A 17,216-nucleotide genomic window follows, 5' to 3' on the forward strand; every position below is an offset into this window, starting at 1 on the left:
CTGGGACTATGGGATGCTGTCTGTAAGAATAATCTTGTTTAGACTACAAAAGTGTTTTCTTTAACATTTTCTCTTAAGATTATTACTGCTGAATAACAAAATTATATTTGTTCTTTAAGTCTGAAGCATCTCCTAGATTTATGTCTCTTTGAATCCTGACCATAGAACCTGGGGATAAAGAGGTTTACAACTTTGTTTCATTACCTGGCCATTGATTCAGCATTCACACTGTACTGAGCACTGAGACTGCCGACAAAGCAGAATGCACTACCCAGTCAAGAAGCTAAGAAATACACTTCTAAGAGTTTAATCTCACTCTCTCCATTGCCCAACAGTTTGCTTACTCATCGTCAGATTCCTGATTTTGATCAATATGATTCAGAAACTCTTCAGATACTGGCTGTGTAGAACCCAGATAGCAAACTTTCATATGAGTACTGAGGTTTTTCTGGGTACCAAAGCCCTTGCCACAAAAAAGACACATAAACGAACGTTCGCTGGAGTGCACAGACATAAGATGCCGGTTTAAGTCTGTCTTGTCTCGGAACAGTTTCAGGCAGCAAGGGCATTGCATCTTCTTCCTGTTGAAGTGGATTGTTTTTTCATGACGATCCATGTTGGATTTTAGTGTGAAGCTAGCAGGACACTTTGGACACTGGAAACGGGCAAATTGCCCTGGAGATATGTGCTCAGAAAGGTTAGCCAGTACTGGCCTAGAGTAGTCCACTACATCAAAAGGGACAATCATGGGGAAAGTGTGTTCCTTAATGTGTTCCTTCAGCTTCTCCACACATTCAAAAAATCTTCTGCAGAAAGCACAGCTCAGCCTCTTGTGGCCAGAAGAATCCAAGAACAAACCCTCGTGGACTAAGTCCACATCTTCAGATTGTGATGCATTTATATCTTTAAAAAAAAGGAAATGCAAAAAATTAAATTTTAAGTTTTATACTTTGAATCATTAATATACAGTCTTCCTTCTTTCCATTTACCTGTTTCAGAACTATCTAACTGCCACAGTGTTAGAAATCCATCATAGGTGACCTGCAAAAGAAAAGTGCAATTATGTTAATGATCACACAGAGAACATCAAGTACTTTAACACCTGTAAATTACTAAAACTCGCTGTAATTCTGCTCCTTCTGCAAATCTTCATTACAAATATTTAGTTACTCAAATCAATGTTTCATTTCATACCTAAAAGTATGCTCAAAATATATAACCAATATAAACCCAAACTGCTAATACGAACTGTTAAGTATCTGTATATTTGTTCATTTTGTGATCTCAAAAAATCTGTGTTCAGTAGATTCTGTACAGAAATGAGAGCTTCACAGGTATGCCATGTCATCATCATCATTTATTACATTTATTGGTTGCTTTTTCTTGCCAAAGGTAACTCAAAGCAATTTACAAACAAAAACCCACTTAGATGCACAAAAAAGCATTAAGACATTTAAAATACATTTAAAACACCCCACCCACCCTAAGAGGCCAAATATAGTTACAGTGGTACCTCGGGATGCGAACAGGATCCGTTCCGGAGCATCTTGAAGCGAATGTAACCCGTGTCTGCGCGTCTGCGCATGTCACATTTCGGCGCTTCTGCGCATGCACGTTACATCATTTTGACGGTCTGCGCATGCGCGCGTGGCGAAACCCAGAAGTAACGCGCTCCGTTATTTCTGGGTCGCCGCGGAGCGCAACCCGAATTTGCCTAACCCAAAGCGTATTCATCCTGAGGTATGACTGTAGAGGCTAAAGACCTGGTTAAAGAGGAAAGTGACTGTTTGGTGCCTAGAATATAGAACGATAGAATGATATAGAATGATGGTGCCAGGCGAGCATATACTTTTCTATTTTGAAGCACTACCATGAAGGAAAGGCTATGAAGCCAAGAAGTAGGCCATGATATGTTATGAGAGACCTTGTTAAGTGAGACCCAGAAGGGCAATTTGTATACCAACATTAATTGATCCTTAGCACCAAACTGTTAAATTCTGGCATTTCAAAAAAAAAAAATGTTTAACTATCCCCAACCAGAACTATCTGCTCCAGTTTCCTTTATCCACCTCCATCCTTAACTACATTTTAGTATTGTTTAATTTAAAAGGATTAATGACTGGATATTTTCAAGTTTTGAGTTATTTGCATAATATTACTTGTATGCTACACAGTACTTCCCTATGAGACATAATGGGTGATTTAATTGAGGTGGGGTGGAGATGTAATTACTACTGAAGACTTTCATCAAGTTGTCTGTGATGATGAGTTTTCTTTCATTTTTTGTAAAATCAGGAAACAGTTGTTTAACTAATAATAATAATAATCATAATAATAATATATGATATATTTTACAAGACCAGATACATTTACAGGAAGAATAATTATTCCTGCCATGCTTTTTGATATTTAGAATAATTATTGCCCAAGTTTTTAAACAGTGGATAAATGGTCCTTAGGAAGCTCTCAATTCTGTACATGCTTGATTCTGGTTGCTAGACTGAAGTATTTTTTCTAGTCCGGCCTTTATGTTTCCTTTAAAAAGTTCAGGAAAGTATTTCTCTAATATAGGGATCTGAAGATCAAAACCATTAAGTGTGTTGAAAGAGCTAGTATTACATATTTCCGTAAACACACTGCTGATTGGAACAGAAGGAACAAATTACTGTGTGCATTTTTTGTATTTTGATAGAATTTCACAAAGCAGTAAAGGTAAAGGAGAGTACCACATTACGGACAATACAAATAGCCTAGGTCTGTTACAAATTTGAATAATTCCAAATTCTAAGATACATTAAGAATAGCAAACTGAGCATCATGACACAATTTCAGTTGTAAGTTTTATAACACTTAAAAACTAGCATTACCCCCAGATAACTATAATATTACCTGAGTTGAAGGCATCACTCTTTTCACAGTATCTGGTGATATTTCACCAGAAGAGGGGATGATGGTAGTGGGGCTCTGAGTGGCAAGGTGTGATGAAGGCAGCAGAGGAGGACTTGATGCTTCCACTTTGCCATCACATTCACCCCTTGAACGATTCAAGTTGGTGCCAGACCCTGAGGAACACAGGAAACGAGTCTCACCCACATGAACTAGCACCAGCTGGTGGTTTTACAAAAGGCAGGGAATGAACAGCTGTAGCTTAATCTTCTGTCAGTGGGAGTGAACGAAGTGCCACAGAGATTCCAGGCCCATTGACTGTTTTAAATAGCCTCCCCACCCAAAAGTGTGGTGGGAATTATATCACACAGCAGCATAATGGTCACTAAAGGAAGTCAAAACAAGAAAAAGAACACAAGGCAGCACAAAAATGAGAACAACTTTCAAAAGATACAATGATCCATTCTTTGTATGTGACTAATTCAATGCCATTTCTTTAAAACTTCAAAAAAATATTTTCAACATAAAAAGGACAAGGATGTTCTTACTGTCATAACAAGTCATCTCATTAGCAATTATGCAATCAGAAAAGGAATTTATGGAGCTCTGCTGCAGCCAGCATTGGGAGACCCATGCACACATCAGACTCTAATAATGACTAGCATGTTTAAGTTAGTCATAACTAGCATTGTTGCTGTTAGAGAAAGTAATACAAAAACAACACACATCCAGCTTAAAGACAGCCCACAAAAATAATGCATTATGGTACAAAAAGTCTTATTTTTTCTGAGTTAATTCACAGAGTTCTGGGACCACTAATGAAATACAGCCTCAAACATAATCTCACAATCAAATACGCAAGGTACAGATACTGTATATTTTTGTGTTGAGGGCACTGTAGTACAATATGCTGGGGACACAAGACATCACTATTCACACAAAACGTGAAGTATGTGTAGCAATTTATTTTCAAATATTTGCAGAATTTAAGTTAATCATACATGATAGAACGACTTGAAATGGTAGCAATAAGGTGAGTAACACAGAGGAACCTGTGTTAGGCACACTCTGAACCTGTGTGAGGCTACCAGACCAGTACTACGGTATGATTAACTAGTTAATTGAACTTTTTCTTACCAATAATGTATTTAGAAAACTGTGTATGTATCAAAATAAACTGTGTGATGATTAAGCTATCAAATAGCATTATACACACACCACAAAACTATTTAAATTCTGATTATAAATGGTGGCTATAAAGAACTTTTATCCTGAACTGCAAAAGCAAGAAGAAGCACAATCCTATTGAAGGCATAGAATGAAATAGCAGTATCAGAGCAACAGAATATATGTTTTAAATCTTGTTAAAATTAATGTATAGCAAGAAACATGTTCTATAAAAAGTACTTTTGAAAAATGACCACAACACAAACATTTTTCTTTAGCTTTTGAAGGTTTTTATGCATTGACTGTCACTTGATTTATAGAACCTAAGGTCAAATGTACATGTAACCTGATGCATAAGTTGCTACTATAAATAGTTTGAGATGACATAAAAAATAACATGAGGTACTAAACTTAAGACATATCAAAAAGCTATCATAAATAATAAGAGAGAAAATGTTTAAGAACACATCTGAGCCAAAGGATTAGCAACAGTGTTTCCATACCACATTCATCCAAACACCCAATTTATATACAAGATTATTCATTCCATTGAAAAGCCACTCAGCAAGGATGAAGTAACAAAAGTTTCAAGTCTTACACTCTATTCCTTGGGTTCACAGCAGATTATATATATTATTTCAAAAGGTTTCCAGACATGTAATTTCCACATGTTTTAATCTTGAACAGTGTATTGCAAATGCATTGATTTGGAAGCAATTTGACACATTTCACTTTCAGCCTCATATAAAGAACTTATTTTGGTGCTTTTAATTTATTTGCGTATTTTAATAATGCTTTTTCATGTCATGTTATCAAATACTGGGCCCACTGCTGACTTCCCATAAAGTCCCAATGATATTTTATTATTACAGGGTATTAAAATGATTGATAAATACCTAAATATCATTACACAGATTCCACTATAAAATAAAACAATAACACCATTAAAGTTTAATATTTTGAAGTCCCTCAAGTGTTTAATTGCCCTAGTTAGTAGAAACCTATTCTAAATACAAGCCTTTTGTTTGCAAAAGCCCCCAAACTGTTGAACCTCCTCCTAGAGGAGGTAAGGAAATCTTATTTTAATGAACATACTGCCTTCCAAACAGAATCTGACTTACAAAAAATACACAATACAGCAAAATTAAATGCAGGAGGTAATGGCAGCATCAGATCAAATCAGTTAGGGATGAAATAGTTTTTAAAGCCTGGGAAATTAAACTGACACCAAAAAAGTGTAGGTGCAAGGCAAGTCTCATTCCATCAAGGCGCTGTCCCTGAGAAGCCTCTCCCTGGTCGCCACTCACTGTACCTCAATTGATGGACACATCTGGAGAGGAGTCTCCAAAGACTACCTCAACTGATAAATGTTGGTTTGCAAGCCCCCTCCATGGTGCATCATGTGATGTCAACAAACTGGCTGTCTGCAGCGGGGATGTTTCCATATACTGACAATAAATAGCAAAGTATTTTTGAAATAGTTCAAAGCCTCTTTTCTGTTGCCCTCTTACAAGAGACGTTTAAAAAAAATCAGGTTTTTGGGTAGTGGAGGTGTTAATTTACTGTTTCAAAATTTTGGAATGTTTCTATAAAATACATAAATAAAAATAAATCTAAAAAATACAAGAGATGAGCTTGGATTCACTGCATATGTACTTGGAAGCAAGTTTCACTGACTTACTCATAGTTACTTATGATTGCAACCTTAATGTGTTCCAGTGGATTAAATTATCAAAATATATACAATTTCAGCATATTAAATTTCAGCAAATAAGCAAAACTCAAACATTACTCAAGATATCACCCAAAGCTACATTGCATTAAGTTTTACCTGTTTTCAAGAATATTCAGAGAACCCTGCTAGATCAGGCCAAGGGCCTATCTATCCATTCTAGAAGTCTGTGCTCACAGTGGCCAATCAGATGTCTATAGAAAACCCACATGCAAGACATGAGTGCAACAGTACTCGTCAGAGACCATGAATCAATAAAATAAAAACCACCCAACACTTTTTCTTCTTCTAAAATTAAACAAAACTATCTGCCAAATACCTCCTTAGTTTATTTGTGGCACCAATATCAAGAAACCCATATATTTATCCCTTCTACGTCAAAGGTTCAAGTTCTACATTTTGCTTTCCATTGTGTCACAGACTAAATCACTGCCATGGCATCCTTTCCACATCAAGTTCCTGAGTGGTCATATCAAAGCAGCAGGAAACATTTAAAATGTTGGGATTGCAAGAGAAATACAAATTAAAAAGTTGCTCAGCATACTCGATGAATCTACAATGCAATAAACACTTGAGAAACACTTCAAATGACACGAGATCACAGTGTTATTCTGCCTGCCATACGGTAGTTTCAAAGCTACAAAACAAAAACTGACAGTTTTACCCTATTTGTGCTAGGCAACAGTTCCTGCTGAATATATATTGGTGGGGGGCTTCGTAGCTTAGTTGCATTTGATATCCCATTTAGGTTACCTCATCTCTCTCCCCATTCCTCCTGGTAATGGCAGAACATGGTATTCAGTAGAAGTGAAATTCAGGGAGCACAACAATACAGTGAAGTTGTTTCATGACTGAGTGTGACTTAGCTGGATAACAAACACGCTGTGTTTTTGGCCCACACATACTGTCTTCTTTGCCACCTCCAAACTTGTACCATAGTGAAAGAAATTAAATGATGTTTACTTAAGACCTTATGTTTCTGTCATTTAGGAAATACTGAACACACAGTCATCTTAATTGTGTCTTTAGCCCCATCTGTTAGTTTTTGATCCCATATCAAGAGGATTTATTATGGAGCAAGGCTTTAAAAAGGGATGCCTTTTCCTATCTGCTTGGTAAACAAATATGCATTTGATTGGCTAACAAGATGAGCAGCAACACACCAATAAAAACTGCCAACCATCCTAGATTCATAGCCTAGATTATGGATTCACATTATTAAGTAAAAACAAATAGTCTTGTGGCACCTTAACCACTACAAATTTATTAAGGCACAAGCTTTAATATATGTCATTTGTTGTCAGCACTGCCCTTCTGCATTCTATGTAGATCAGTGGCTACACAAAACAAATAAATTGACATAACTGTGCTCAGAATGTTAATATCCCAAAATTAATAGGAGACCATTTCAACCAAACAGAGCACTCTAAGTGATCTTAAGGTGGCCATACTTCAACAAGGGAACTAAAGAAAACTCCAGTGGGATGTGTGAATTAGCTTACCAGTTGCCTTATTGTCTGTTCTGCTTTCAGGTTCTGCTTTCAACTGTTCTGCTTTCTATTTCTTCTTCTTGCATTTCACTTTCCTCTCACCTCAACCCTCTACGAATCATGTGTATATATGCTTGCCAATTTAAGATTACCCTTCATGAGGCAGATAGGGAGCATATTCCAATTATCATCTACCTACAAATGCCACTATCTGACCAGCAACTTTCGACAGACCAAGGGCCACCTGTCACAAATCTGCTGGTAACATAGTAAAAACCTGTGTCTAGCTACCTTTTCAGATCAGGATCTTGCATGACTGAATTACTCTGCCTCACATGAAAAAGATACCTAAGAATAGAAAGTTAGTATTTCAGGAGGAAGGCAAGGCTATAACTCTTCTACACGCAGGGTATTTTTCTGTATGGAGCAACACTTAATTGTGCAAGCCCATCAATATGAAATGGTATAATTAAGGCATAGGTTTTCCACTTATCTGCTGTTTGTGGGAGCTAGGCCCAAGTATCACCTTGTTAAAACTCTACATGCATAGCACTCAAAATAATTAAGGTTGCATTACTTTGGGATGCACCACACATTTAAATAACTCCTTTATGAATGCTTTTTACTTTTAAGTAGTGTACAAAGGAACAGCAACTTACAAGACAGTGAATGTGTGCCTTTGGGTAAGTATTCGAACAGCAGAGAACTTTCCTCTCCCAGCATGTCAGCTTTCAGGGACAACAAGCTGTTCTTGCTCATAAGGGCTGCCCGCAGATTAGCAACTGCTACAGCCTGGAGGGCATCTTCCTTCTCTGGAGTAAGAGGCTGAGAGAGATAACCAGCTTCACCTCCTAGGAGTGCTTCCTCGACATTTGCATAAAGGTCCACTCTCTCTATTCGGCTGTCAGAGTTGCTGGATTCTGCCCCTGTCAGATCCACACCTAAGTGGAAGAAAAACCCAACATTAGTAAACATATCACAATAGAGTCCTCTCAGCCATATGTACATTTGTAGCACTTCCTCCATCCACCATTCCACAGCATCAGAATCAATAAGCCTGCTTAAAATGAAGGAGCTGAGATTACTTTGTCTTTTCCCCAGTTTTATGATACCTTCATCTGATGCTATAATACAACTGTTGCTATATTTGTGCAGTACACACTTTTGCAAAGTTATGCACTCATTTTGCAAAATAAACTCTCGTGCTGTTAAAATAGTAGCAGTAACACCTGGGGAAATGTGGCTGCTGCTGAAGACACTCTATACCACACTCAATAGTGCAATATCATTATGGACAAACAGAACCTTAATGCCCCCTTTATACTTGCTCAGTTGCAATTATTCCAACAGCATATTGCAACTTCACAACATTATGAATACAGTGGTACCTCGGGTTAAGTACTTAATTCGTTCCGGAGGTCCGTTCTTAACCTGAAACTATTCTTAACCTGAAGCACCACTTTAGCTAATGGGGCCTACCACTGCCACCGCAGCACAATTTTTGTTCTCATGCTGGAGCAAAGTTCTTAACCTGAGGTACTATTTCTGGGTTAGCGGAGTCTGTAACCTGAAGCGTATGTAACCCGAGATACCACTGTACAAGGGACTAGTACATGCTTCAAACAGTGTGCATGTCTCAACACACTATGCACGGAATATAGAGAAGCCTCAGAAAGCTTGTTTTAGACCCATCTTGCCCTATTCATTTATTTTATTTAAATATCTATACACTACTTCTCTCTGAAAAACAAAAAATCACCACCAAAATAATCTGAAAGAAAAATCAAAAGCAATCTTCTAAACAGTTGTAAGATACCAGGGCAGATATTGATCAGATTCCCCAAGAACCAGTACACCCACACAATTGTTTTAATGCAAAATATACACTCACATCATTGTTTTAGCCTTGCAGATAGAGTGGAGATTAATCAAGCCTCCTGGGCAGTTTGAGTGCTGCCACCTACCACTGGTCACACATCAGATATAGAAGGAACAAAAAACAAGTCTCCCCTGATAACTGTGAAGGTGGGTGGGCTCAAATGAGAGGAGGTGATCTTTTATAAATGTTAGCTTAGCCCCAAACAGCTTCAAGGACAAAGAAGATAGTACTGCGAACTGGGCCTGGAAACAAACTGCGAGACAGTGAAGTTGTACAATAGTGAGTTTGTAAGATTATACAATCCTGGCCACAGTCACCTTAGAGATATCCAGGAGTAATGTCAGATTTGGAAGCACTCCCAAGCTACACACACACCTCGTTCAGCACAGTCTCATTCAGAAGAGCCTGGGCAACAATTTTGACATCATCAAGTTTGCTAACCAACATAATATCCATCTCATCCGATTTATGTTTCACTTTATTAGTTTCATAGAATCACAGAATTGTAGAGTTGGAAGGGACCATGAGGGTCATATGATTTAACCCTCTCCAGTGCAGGAATCTTTTGCCCAACTTGGGGCTCAAACCCAAAAACCTGAGGTTAAGAGTCGCATGATCTACCAACTGAACTATCGTCAGGTCTCATCCTACAATCACCTAGAAAATGAGTCAAAATCTCAACATCTTTCCTAGAATCAGAAGAAGCTGGATGTAATCAGCACACCTAGTGACTGCCCAGCTCAAATCTCCAGACAAAGTTTCCTAGTGTTTCCATGTAGATTATAACAGCATTGGAACAAATTGGAACCCTGCAAACTGCATGCCATGGAGACAAGAAGAAGCTTGTCAGCACCACTGTATCCTAAAAAAAGAGATCAGAACCAACATAAAACATTGTTGGCAAGCCCTGTATCTATCACACAGACCAGAATAACATCATATTCAATATTACTAAAAGTCACTGAGGTCTAACAAAACTCTTGCCTGCTCTGGTTCCAAGAGGTGACAGTCATTCAGCAGGAAAGCAAGGCCACCTCAGCCCTAGAACCAGGCTGGGAAACAGGGGAGGACTCCAACATCACATCATGGTCTTCTGATTGTTCTGTTAATTAATGCATTTCTACTTGCCAAATGGAACAATTCTGCTCCTCCCTCCAAGCACAGTTCTGAGTCTCCTAACCATCCAGAAAGGATTTGGGGGAGCTGTGGTGGCTTAATGGGGGGAGGAGAGCCCCCCTTGCATTAGCAGGAGTCCTTGTACTGGTTGCCACGAATGTGCCAGGCTAACTGAATCCAGACCCAGATTTTTTAAAGGATCTAGGTTAGGGAAGCAGAACCTCGTTCAGCCCAAGATCCATATTCCTTCATGGCCTACCTTCTAAGATCCACATAGCAGTGGTAGGCAGGGTCAGATGCAAAAATGGGCTGAGCAATGGATGAGAATTCTACCTTTTTACAAGAGATTCCATTCCAGCTATGCAAAAATTTGAGGCTTCTACACATACACATATACCACATATCCACCCTCCTCCCAGGTATCCAAGAGGCATTATCACAGTTCACAAACACACTGAACCAGACAAAAGCACTCAATCAAAGTGTGGCCTATAGAGGGGCATAGCCTAAGGAGAATCCTGAGGGCAAAACAGAGAGGCCTCTAGGCCTGAGATTTCACATTCCAGATCTAAGAAATCAGTTTCATTCAATAATCCCTGAACCACCCCACTACTATTCTCCCAACCTCCTTTCTTAGCAGGTAGAAGGCAAACAGTTTTCAAGTACATAGTAAACAGCAACCTATCATGGTGGTTGGGCAGAAAAATTGTTTTTAGTTATCCTGCCTCAGCATTCTTCTTCCACACCCACATCATGGAGCTGATGAACCAAGAACTGTACTGTCCAAGATTAAATTTACTGCTGCAATATGAAGAAGGGCAAGTCCATGAACTATGATACAATGCTGATAGAAGTTGACACAGATAAATGAAAAACTTAATTAAATTGTGGGAGCTGTACCTGAGACATGGCAGGAATACGAATTGAAAACCCTCCTCCATCTGGTACTGTAAGGAGTCAGGGCAGTTATTAACTGGAAACTCAGATTTAATAACCTTAAAATAAAGCTCTCTTTTTAAGATGGGCCATTCTGAAAATTATATTTCTGCTTTGTGCCATCAAATTAAAAACAAAAATTAATACTGCAATATAAACTTAAACTAAACTAAAAAGAGAATAGTGTAATATACAAGAGATTTCACTCTGGCCTATGTGTGCAGCGGAGTGGAGGGAGGCAGAATGTTGCTTTGCACATTTGGCTCGGTATGTGGAAGGGACAGCCATGTAGTGGGTTAATAAACCTTTAAATAACATCCGAATCAGGCCCAAGAATGTTCCCTTGATAATATCACCAATGTATCATCCATATGACAAGGGCATTCAGAAGAGCATTCTGTTTGTGTGGTAAGAATTAGCCAGCTGCATTATACTAAAATATAGCCCTGTGCAGGGCTTGATTTTTTAAAATAAACTAACAAAATGTTTACTTCAATAAACCTTATTATCTGAAATAAAGTATGTTTTCTGTCCTGACTAGTACTACTACATTTTTGTTTCCTTTAGAGCCCAGTTCACATTACTCTTTCTTGAATACTAACAGTGTGACAGGACAACAAAGTAAAGCCACTATCCCTGCTCAAAAGGAACATCTGCATCCACATTAAAATCTGCCCAGGAAGCCCAGCTAGGAACACAGTGTGTATATGAACTTCCATCTATGGGCACACCAAAGTAGGGTCTTCCTTTTTGTGGATTAACAATCACAGGCTTCCTGGGTGATGCTTAACTAAGTCACAGGCTGAACAGGGCATTGAAATCAAGTGACGTCCTCTGATTTCAGTAGATCTACTCCTGTGATGACTTAGTCAGATACCATCTAATGTCATCTGAAAATCAATATTGCATAAGCTTATAGATACAAAAACATTTCAAAAAAGGTGCAGGTGGGAGTGTTTGTAGATGTCAATTCCCAAAGCAATCTACTTTCTTTTTAATAATACATAGATTAGGTAATGTTTGAGTATTCAAAGGAAAGGAAAGAAAGGAACATGCCAGAAAAAAGCAGAATAGTTAACACACAACTATATTTCAACTTTCAGGTAAGTAGCTGTGTTGGTCTGACGCAGTTGAAATAAATACAAAATTGTCCAGTAGCACCTTAGTGACCAACTAAGTTTGTTCTGGGTGTAAGCTTTTGTGTGCATGCACACTTCTTCAGATTTCAACTGTTCCCATTCTTCCTGTGAAGGTAATTGACCTCTACAGTGCCAAACTTTAATACCACAAAATCCTACAGCCCAGTGGTTTTGTATTTACTTAATCCTATAAAACTATATCCCTAATATATGTGAATGACCCAATAGGAAAATAATAATGCTACTCTTTCAGCAATTCAAAAAAATCCTTGTTTTCATGCATATCAATAATTTAGAAAGATAGTTTTCTGCCTATATTAGCACTGAAAAGCAGACTGAAAAGATTAAAAATAAGCCAGCTAAATCCTTCATTTGATTCTCAACTACTGATATGAAGAAAATCTGCACTATGCATTGGCTTACAAATTTTGTTAAGGAGACCAATGAAAACAATGTATTTTTCCGTGCTTCTTAATTTATGTATATATTTTTATATGGTTGCCTTTTGGGGCCCAGCTCCCTGAAGGAAGCTTACACCATAATAAAGCAGCAATCTAAACTGATATAACAAAGGTAGAACCACCAAAGGTACCCACCAATAAAAAACAAATTAAAAAATATAGGCCAGTTAAAATAATCACGGAGAAGTAACAACAATAACAGCAGCTAACATTATCCTTACTCATATATCCCCAAGAATGATGTTCAGTTGTCTCTATACTAATGTACAGAGCACGAGAAATAAGATGAACTTGAGCACTTAATACAGGATGGTAAAAATGATATAAAAGGCATTGTTGAAACGTGGTGGAATGAGACTCATGACTGGGAAAGCAGTAATTGAGGGGAATAACTTATTCAAAAGCAATAGACCAAACAGGAAGAGAGGAGGAGCATTATATGTAAAAGATGTGTACACCAGTGAGGAAAGCCATGATCTGAAGCATGAAAGGTAGGTTGAGACTATTTGGGTAAGAACTGTATGAGAGGGAAATAGCAGTAATGTCACTATGGGAGTCTATCACCCACATTTTATGAAATTGTGATTCATCCTAATTAAGAGATAACCCTTCTGTGGCTTTTAGATTAATCTGTATGAAATCTATTCAAACAGGATCAAAACTGCAAAATGGTAGGATTTTTTATTGAATCTTTAACTGGTGCTCCATATATTGCACCACTTCCAGTGCAGACTGTCATTATACAACACAGAGTTCTAGCCCCAAAAGTACGTATGCAGGTAGTCTTCTGTCAACTGCTGGTGTGTGCAATGCTCAGTGTGAATTAGTTTATAGCATGCTACCACATAGGCTTGCCTTACATCTGGTTGCAGTGATGGACTAAAAGCTAATACACACTGAGCTTGGAAACAGTCTCATACTGTACTTCCTTAATGTAAACTGCTGCAGCTGACTGGCTGTTTTTCATCAACCACCAAGACTGAAGGAGGTTGACAGAGACCTAAAATTTGAACTGAGCTGATATTCCAAGGTTAACTGACAACACAGTCAGTAATTCCACTGTAGGTATGCCGTGCTTTGATGTGACTGATTTGGGCAGTAATGCAGGCCCTACACACAACCCTGGACAGTTACCAAAGGGGTTACATCTACCTTCTTCAAAATTCAGACTGGAAGTAATCATTTTATTTTCTAAGAGCCAGTGTAAAGCCACAGGAAAACATTTAACACATAATTTACATGGTTATGCTTCATGTTGTATATGAAACAACATTTGTAAGCTTGAAAGTTTCCCAAGATGGCACTGCTGCATAAAAAGACACAAGTACAATACACAGAATTTGAATAAAATCTTCAAGAAACTGAGATGTTGACTATTATATAACAGGAAATGTGTTCGTTATTTTACATAAATGGATTTCCATTTTCAAAGATACTTTGTACCACTGCTACTTTAGAGAACATGTTATGCAGCTTTTAAAAGCTTTTTTTTTCCTGGTACAGAAATATTTGTGTTTCTCTTGTTAATTTATCTATTTAGGGCCTAATATAATTATTTTTCACAAGTTTTCATTAACAAATTCAGTTACTGGCATTGAGATATATAGCAGCTTGGGAGGGGCTGCCTTCAGATGTCTTCTAAAGGTAAAATAGTTGTTATTTACTAAGCATCTGATGGGAGAGCATTCCAGAGGGCGGGTGCGGCTACCGAGAAGGCCTCCTGTCTGGTTCCCTGTACTCTCACTTCTTGCAATGAGGGAACTGCCAGAAGGCCCTCGGAGCTGGATCTCAAGTGAAAAGCAAGACATATCCTTTACGCTACTATAAAAGTAATCGAACCATTAAAGTTTATGGCCTTTTAACTAGTATGCCACAAATGATTATGCATTCACATGAATGATTATACATATCACATGATATGATTCTACAGAGACAGAAAGGAAAAAAAAATCTTACTTATTTCACGACTACTGTATGGCCATCCTTGGGCAGATAGAAAAGGTGGTACTGGAGAGCTTGTTCTGCTGTCATCTCCCAGTTGCTGTGTAATATGGCGCACAGTATCTTTGTTTTTTCTGTTCTTTCTGCGCCCAGTAGGCTGCCATCCATCTGCAGCGCCTTGTTCTGAAAAAGTATTCTGCATTGTACTATCTTTGGCAGACTGCAACTCATTTCCTCCATAATGAGATGGAGAGCTCTGTTCCTCTTTGATACGCAAGGATCCATACCCCATATCACTAGACCAGAGAGATTGGGATGAAATGTCATCATGACTATCCATTTTTTGTTCTTGATCCTCTTTTCCATATGTGCTTCCTCCTTCATGACAACTAGCAATGGCTGAATCACCAGAGGAGTTTGCAGGACTTGTCCGCCGAGCTAGCCAGGGAGATATGCTCCTACCAGCCACCACTGCTGAAATCAAAGCATCTGTACTACTGCTGGAGGTTGCTCCAAGTTCATAATCAATAAAATCATCTGATGCATCAGACTTAATGCTTATGTCAAGAGCAGCCTTTATGAAATTGTGACAAGCTTGAACAATATCAGTCATCTGGAGATAGCTAGCAGCTGACATCACCTCAATAACATTCCTGCTGGTCAATGCAAGGTGTGCAGAGTACATGAAGTCAATGATTGCTTTAAACCCCTGGGCTGTTACAATATCTAAATGAGTGACCGTTGCCTGGTCAGAAGTCTTCTGCACCTGGCAGTACAGTGTCTTGAAGTAGCGACTGCTCCCAAGTAAAATGTTTTTGTGAGCCTTGAAAATCTTTCCCTCCACTATAATGCAAGCATCACAGAGGATGCCATGCTGTCTTTGTTCATTGAGTTCTTGAAGCAGATGACGATAATGGGAGGCAATTTCCATGTCTTCCTTTCGATTATTCATTTAGAAATATTTGTGCTACTGCTTTCACACAGGTCTGTAAGGGAGAAATAGAGAGGCATTATCACATTAAAGGGGCTGTCATACTATTTAAATCACCACAAAAATTCAGAGAGGCATTTAGCTATCTTTCCAAGTTTGAAGACAACAATAATTAAGGCATTATACTTAGAACAGAGAGTTTATTGCTTGACTTTAATATTGGATTTGCATTTAATAGGCAGGTTTTTAGAAATGCTAATGTCAGGTGGGGGGAGTTGGTAATTATTGGAATTACAGCAGCTGGGAGGAATGATTTAACCCATTCTTCCACTGCTGAAATCCTGAGGAAGATCCCTCATTTTAGCAGCAATGGGGGGATTTTCTGGCCATGCAAATACCAGCTTCAGATAATGGATTTTCTCAGGCACACAGCAAGGGAATAAAGAGTTAAATTCCCCCTACCAGCTTGCTGTAAACACAATAATTATTACCCCTTCAACTAATGCTATTTGTGCTTTTAAAAACCTGCACATTAAATTTAAAGAAGCACTTGAGGTCCTATCTGGCTTGGCCCAAGAGAATAGCCTGCACTGAATATGTAAACTTGGACCATCAATATTCAATAGCTTTGAATATTCTTGAAGCTTTGAAGATAGCATGCCAGGATATTAACCTTTCAAAACTAATCAAGAGAAAGTATGATGTATTTACCACAACTACAGAGAAAAAGAGATAAGCTTCCTGTGTTAAGGTATCAAATTTTAAGATCCTAGCAAGCTAGTGTTGATAATTATGTTTGTAGAGGCAAAGCATCCTATAGCAGAAACTCCTCAGGAAAGAAGTTACTAGATCCTGCATGTCAACCTCAGCTAGGGCTAAGGGTGGTCAGTGCCCACAGATTACGGTGATTGTTGGGAAGGGAGAGAAAACCAGGCAGATGTCAGAATTAAATGAAGAGTTCAAAACGAAGCAGGGCAAAGGCTAATAGAGTTCTGCCAAGAGAACAAGCTGGTCATCACAAACACTCTTTTCCAACAACACAAGAGACGACTCTACACAAGAGAACAAGCTGGTCATCACAAACACTCTTTTCCAACAACACAAGAGACGACTCTACACATGGATATCACCAGATGGGCAGCATCGAAATCAGATTGATTATATTATCTGCAGCCAAAGATGGAGAAGCTCTATACAGTCAGCAAAAACAAGACCTAGAGCTGACTGTGGCTCAGATCATCAGCTTCTTATAGCAAAATTCAAGCTTAAATTAAAGAAAGTAGGAAAAACCACTGGGCCGGGTAAGATACAATCTAAATCAAATCCCTTATGAATACACAGTGGAAGTGAAGAACAGGTTTAAGGATTTAGATTTGGTGGACAGAGTGCCTGAAGAACTATGGATGGAAGCTCGTAACATTATACAGGAGGCAGCAACGAAAACCATCCCAATGAAAAGGAAATGCAAGAAAGCAAAGTGGCTGATTTGGAGGGGGCTGATGGGAGTAGGCCCACTTTTTGTGATCCTTTTTCTGCTC

At 38.5% G+C, this 17,216-nt stretch overlaps 1 protein-coding gene across 4 annotated transcripts in view; it reads right to left on the reverse strand.

The window, feature by feature from the left end:
- ZBTB46 (zinc finger and BTB domain containing 46) overlaps window positions 1-17,216 on the reverse strand; it is a 51,432-nt gene that overhangs the window by 21,055 nt on the left and 13,161 nt on the right. For 2 of the 4 annotated variants that reach the window (XR_014169706.1, XR_014169707.1), the window contains 5 exons: window positions 14,763-15,733; window positions 7,935-8,216; window positions 2,890-3,062; window positions 990-1,041; window positions 345-903 (listed from right to left, as the gene is read on the reverse strand). Coding sequence is in view for 2 of the 4 variants with exons in the window: in XM_081916836.1 (XP_081772962.1) it covers window positions 990-1,041; window positions 2,890-3,062; window positions 7,935-8,216; window positions 14,763-15,699 (1,444 nt within the window). In the remaining 2 variants the exon portion in view is untranslated. The remainder of the gene's footprint in view (window positions 1-344; window positions 904-989; window positions 1,042-2,889; window positions 3,063-7,934; window positions 8,217-14,762; window positions 15,734-17,216) is intronic. The other 2 variants (XM_081916836.1, XM_081916837.1) reach the window with 2 other exon arrangements.

Source organism: Podarcis melisellensis, assembly GCF_964234715.1.
Source record: "Podarcis melisellensis genome assembly, chromosome: 6".
Taxonomy (NCBI): Eukaryota; Metazoa; Chordata; class Lepidosauria; order Squamata; family Lacertidae; genus Podarcis; species Podarcis melisellensis.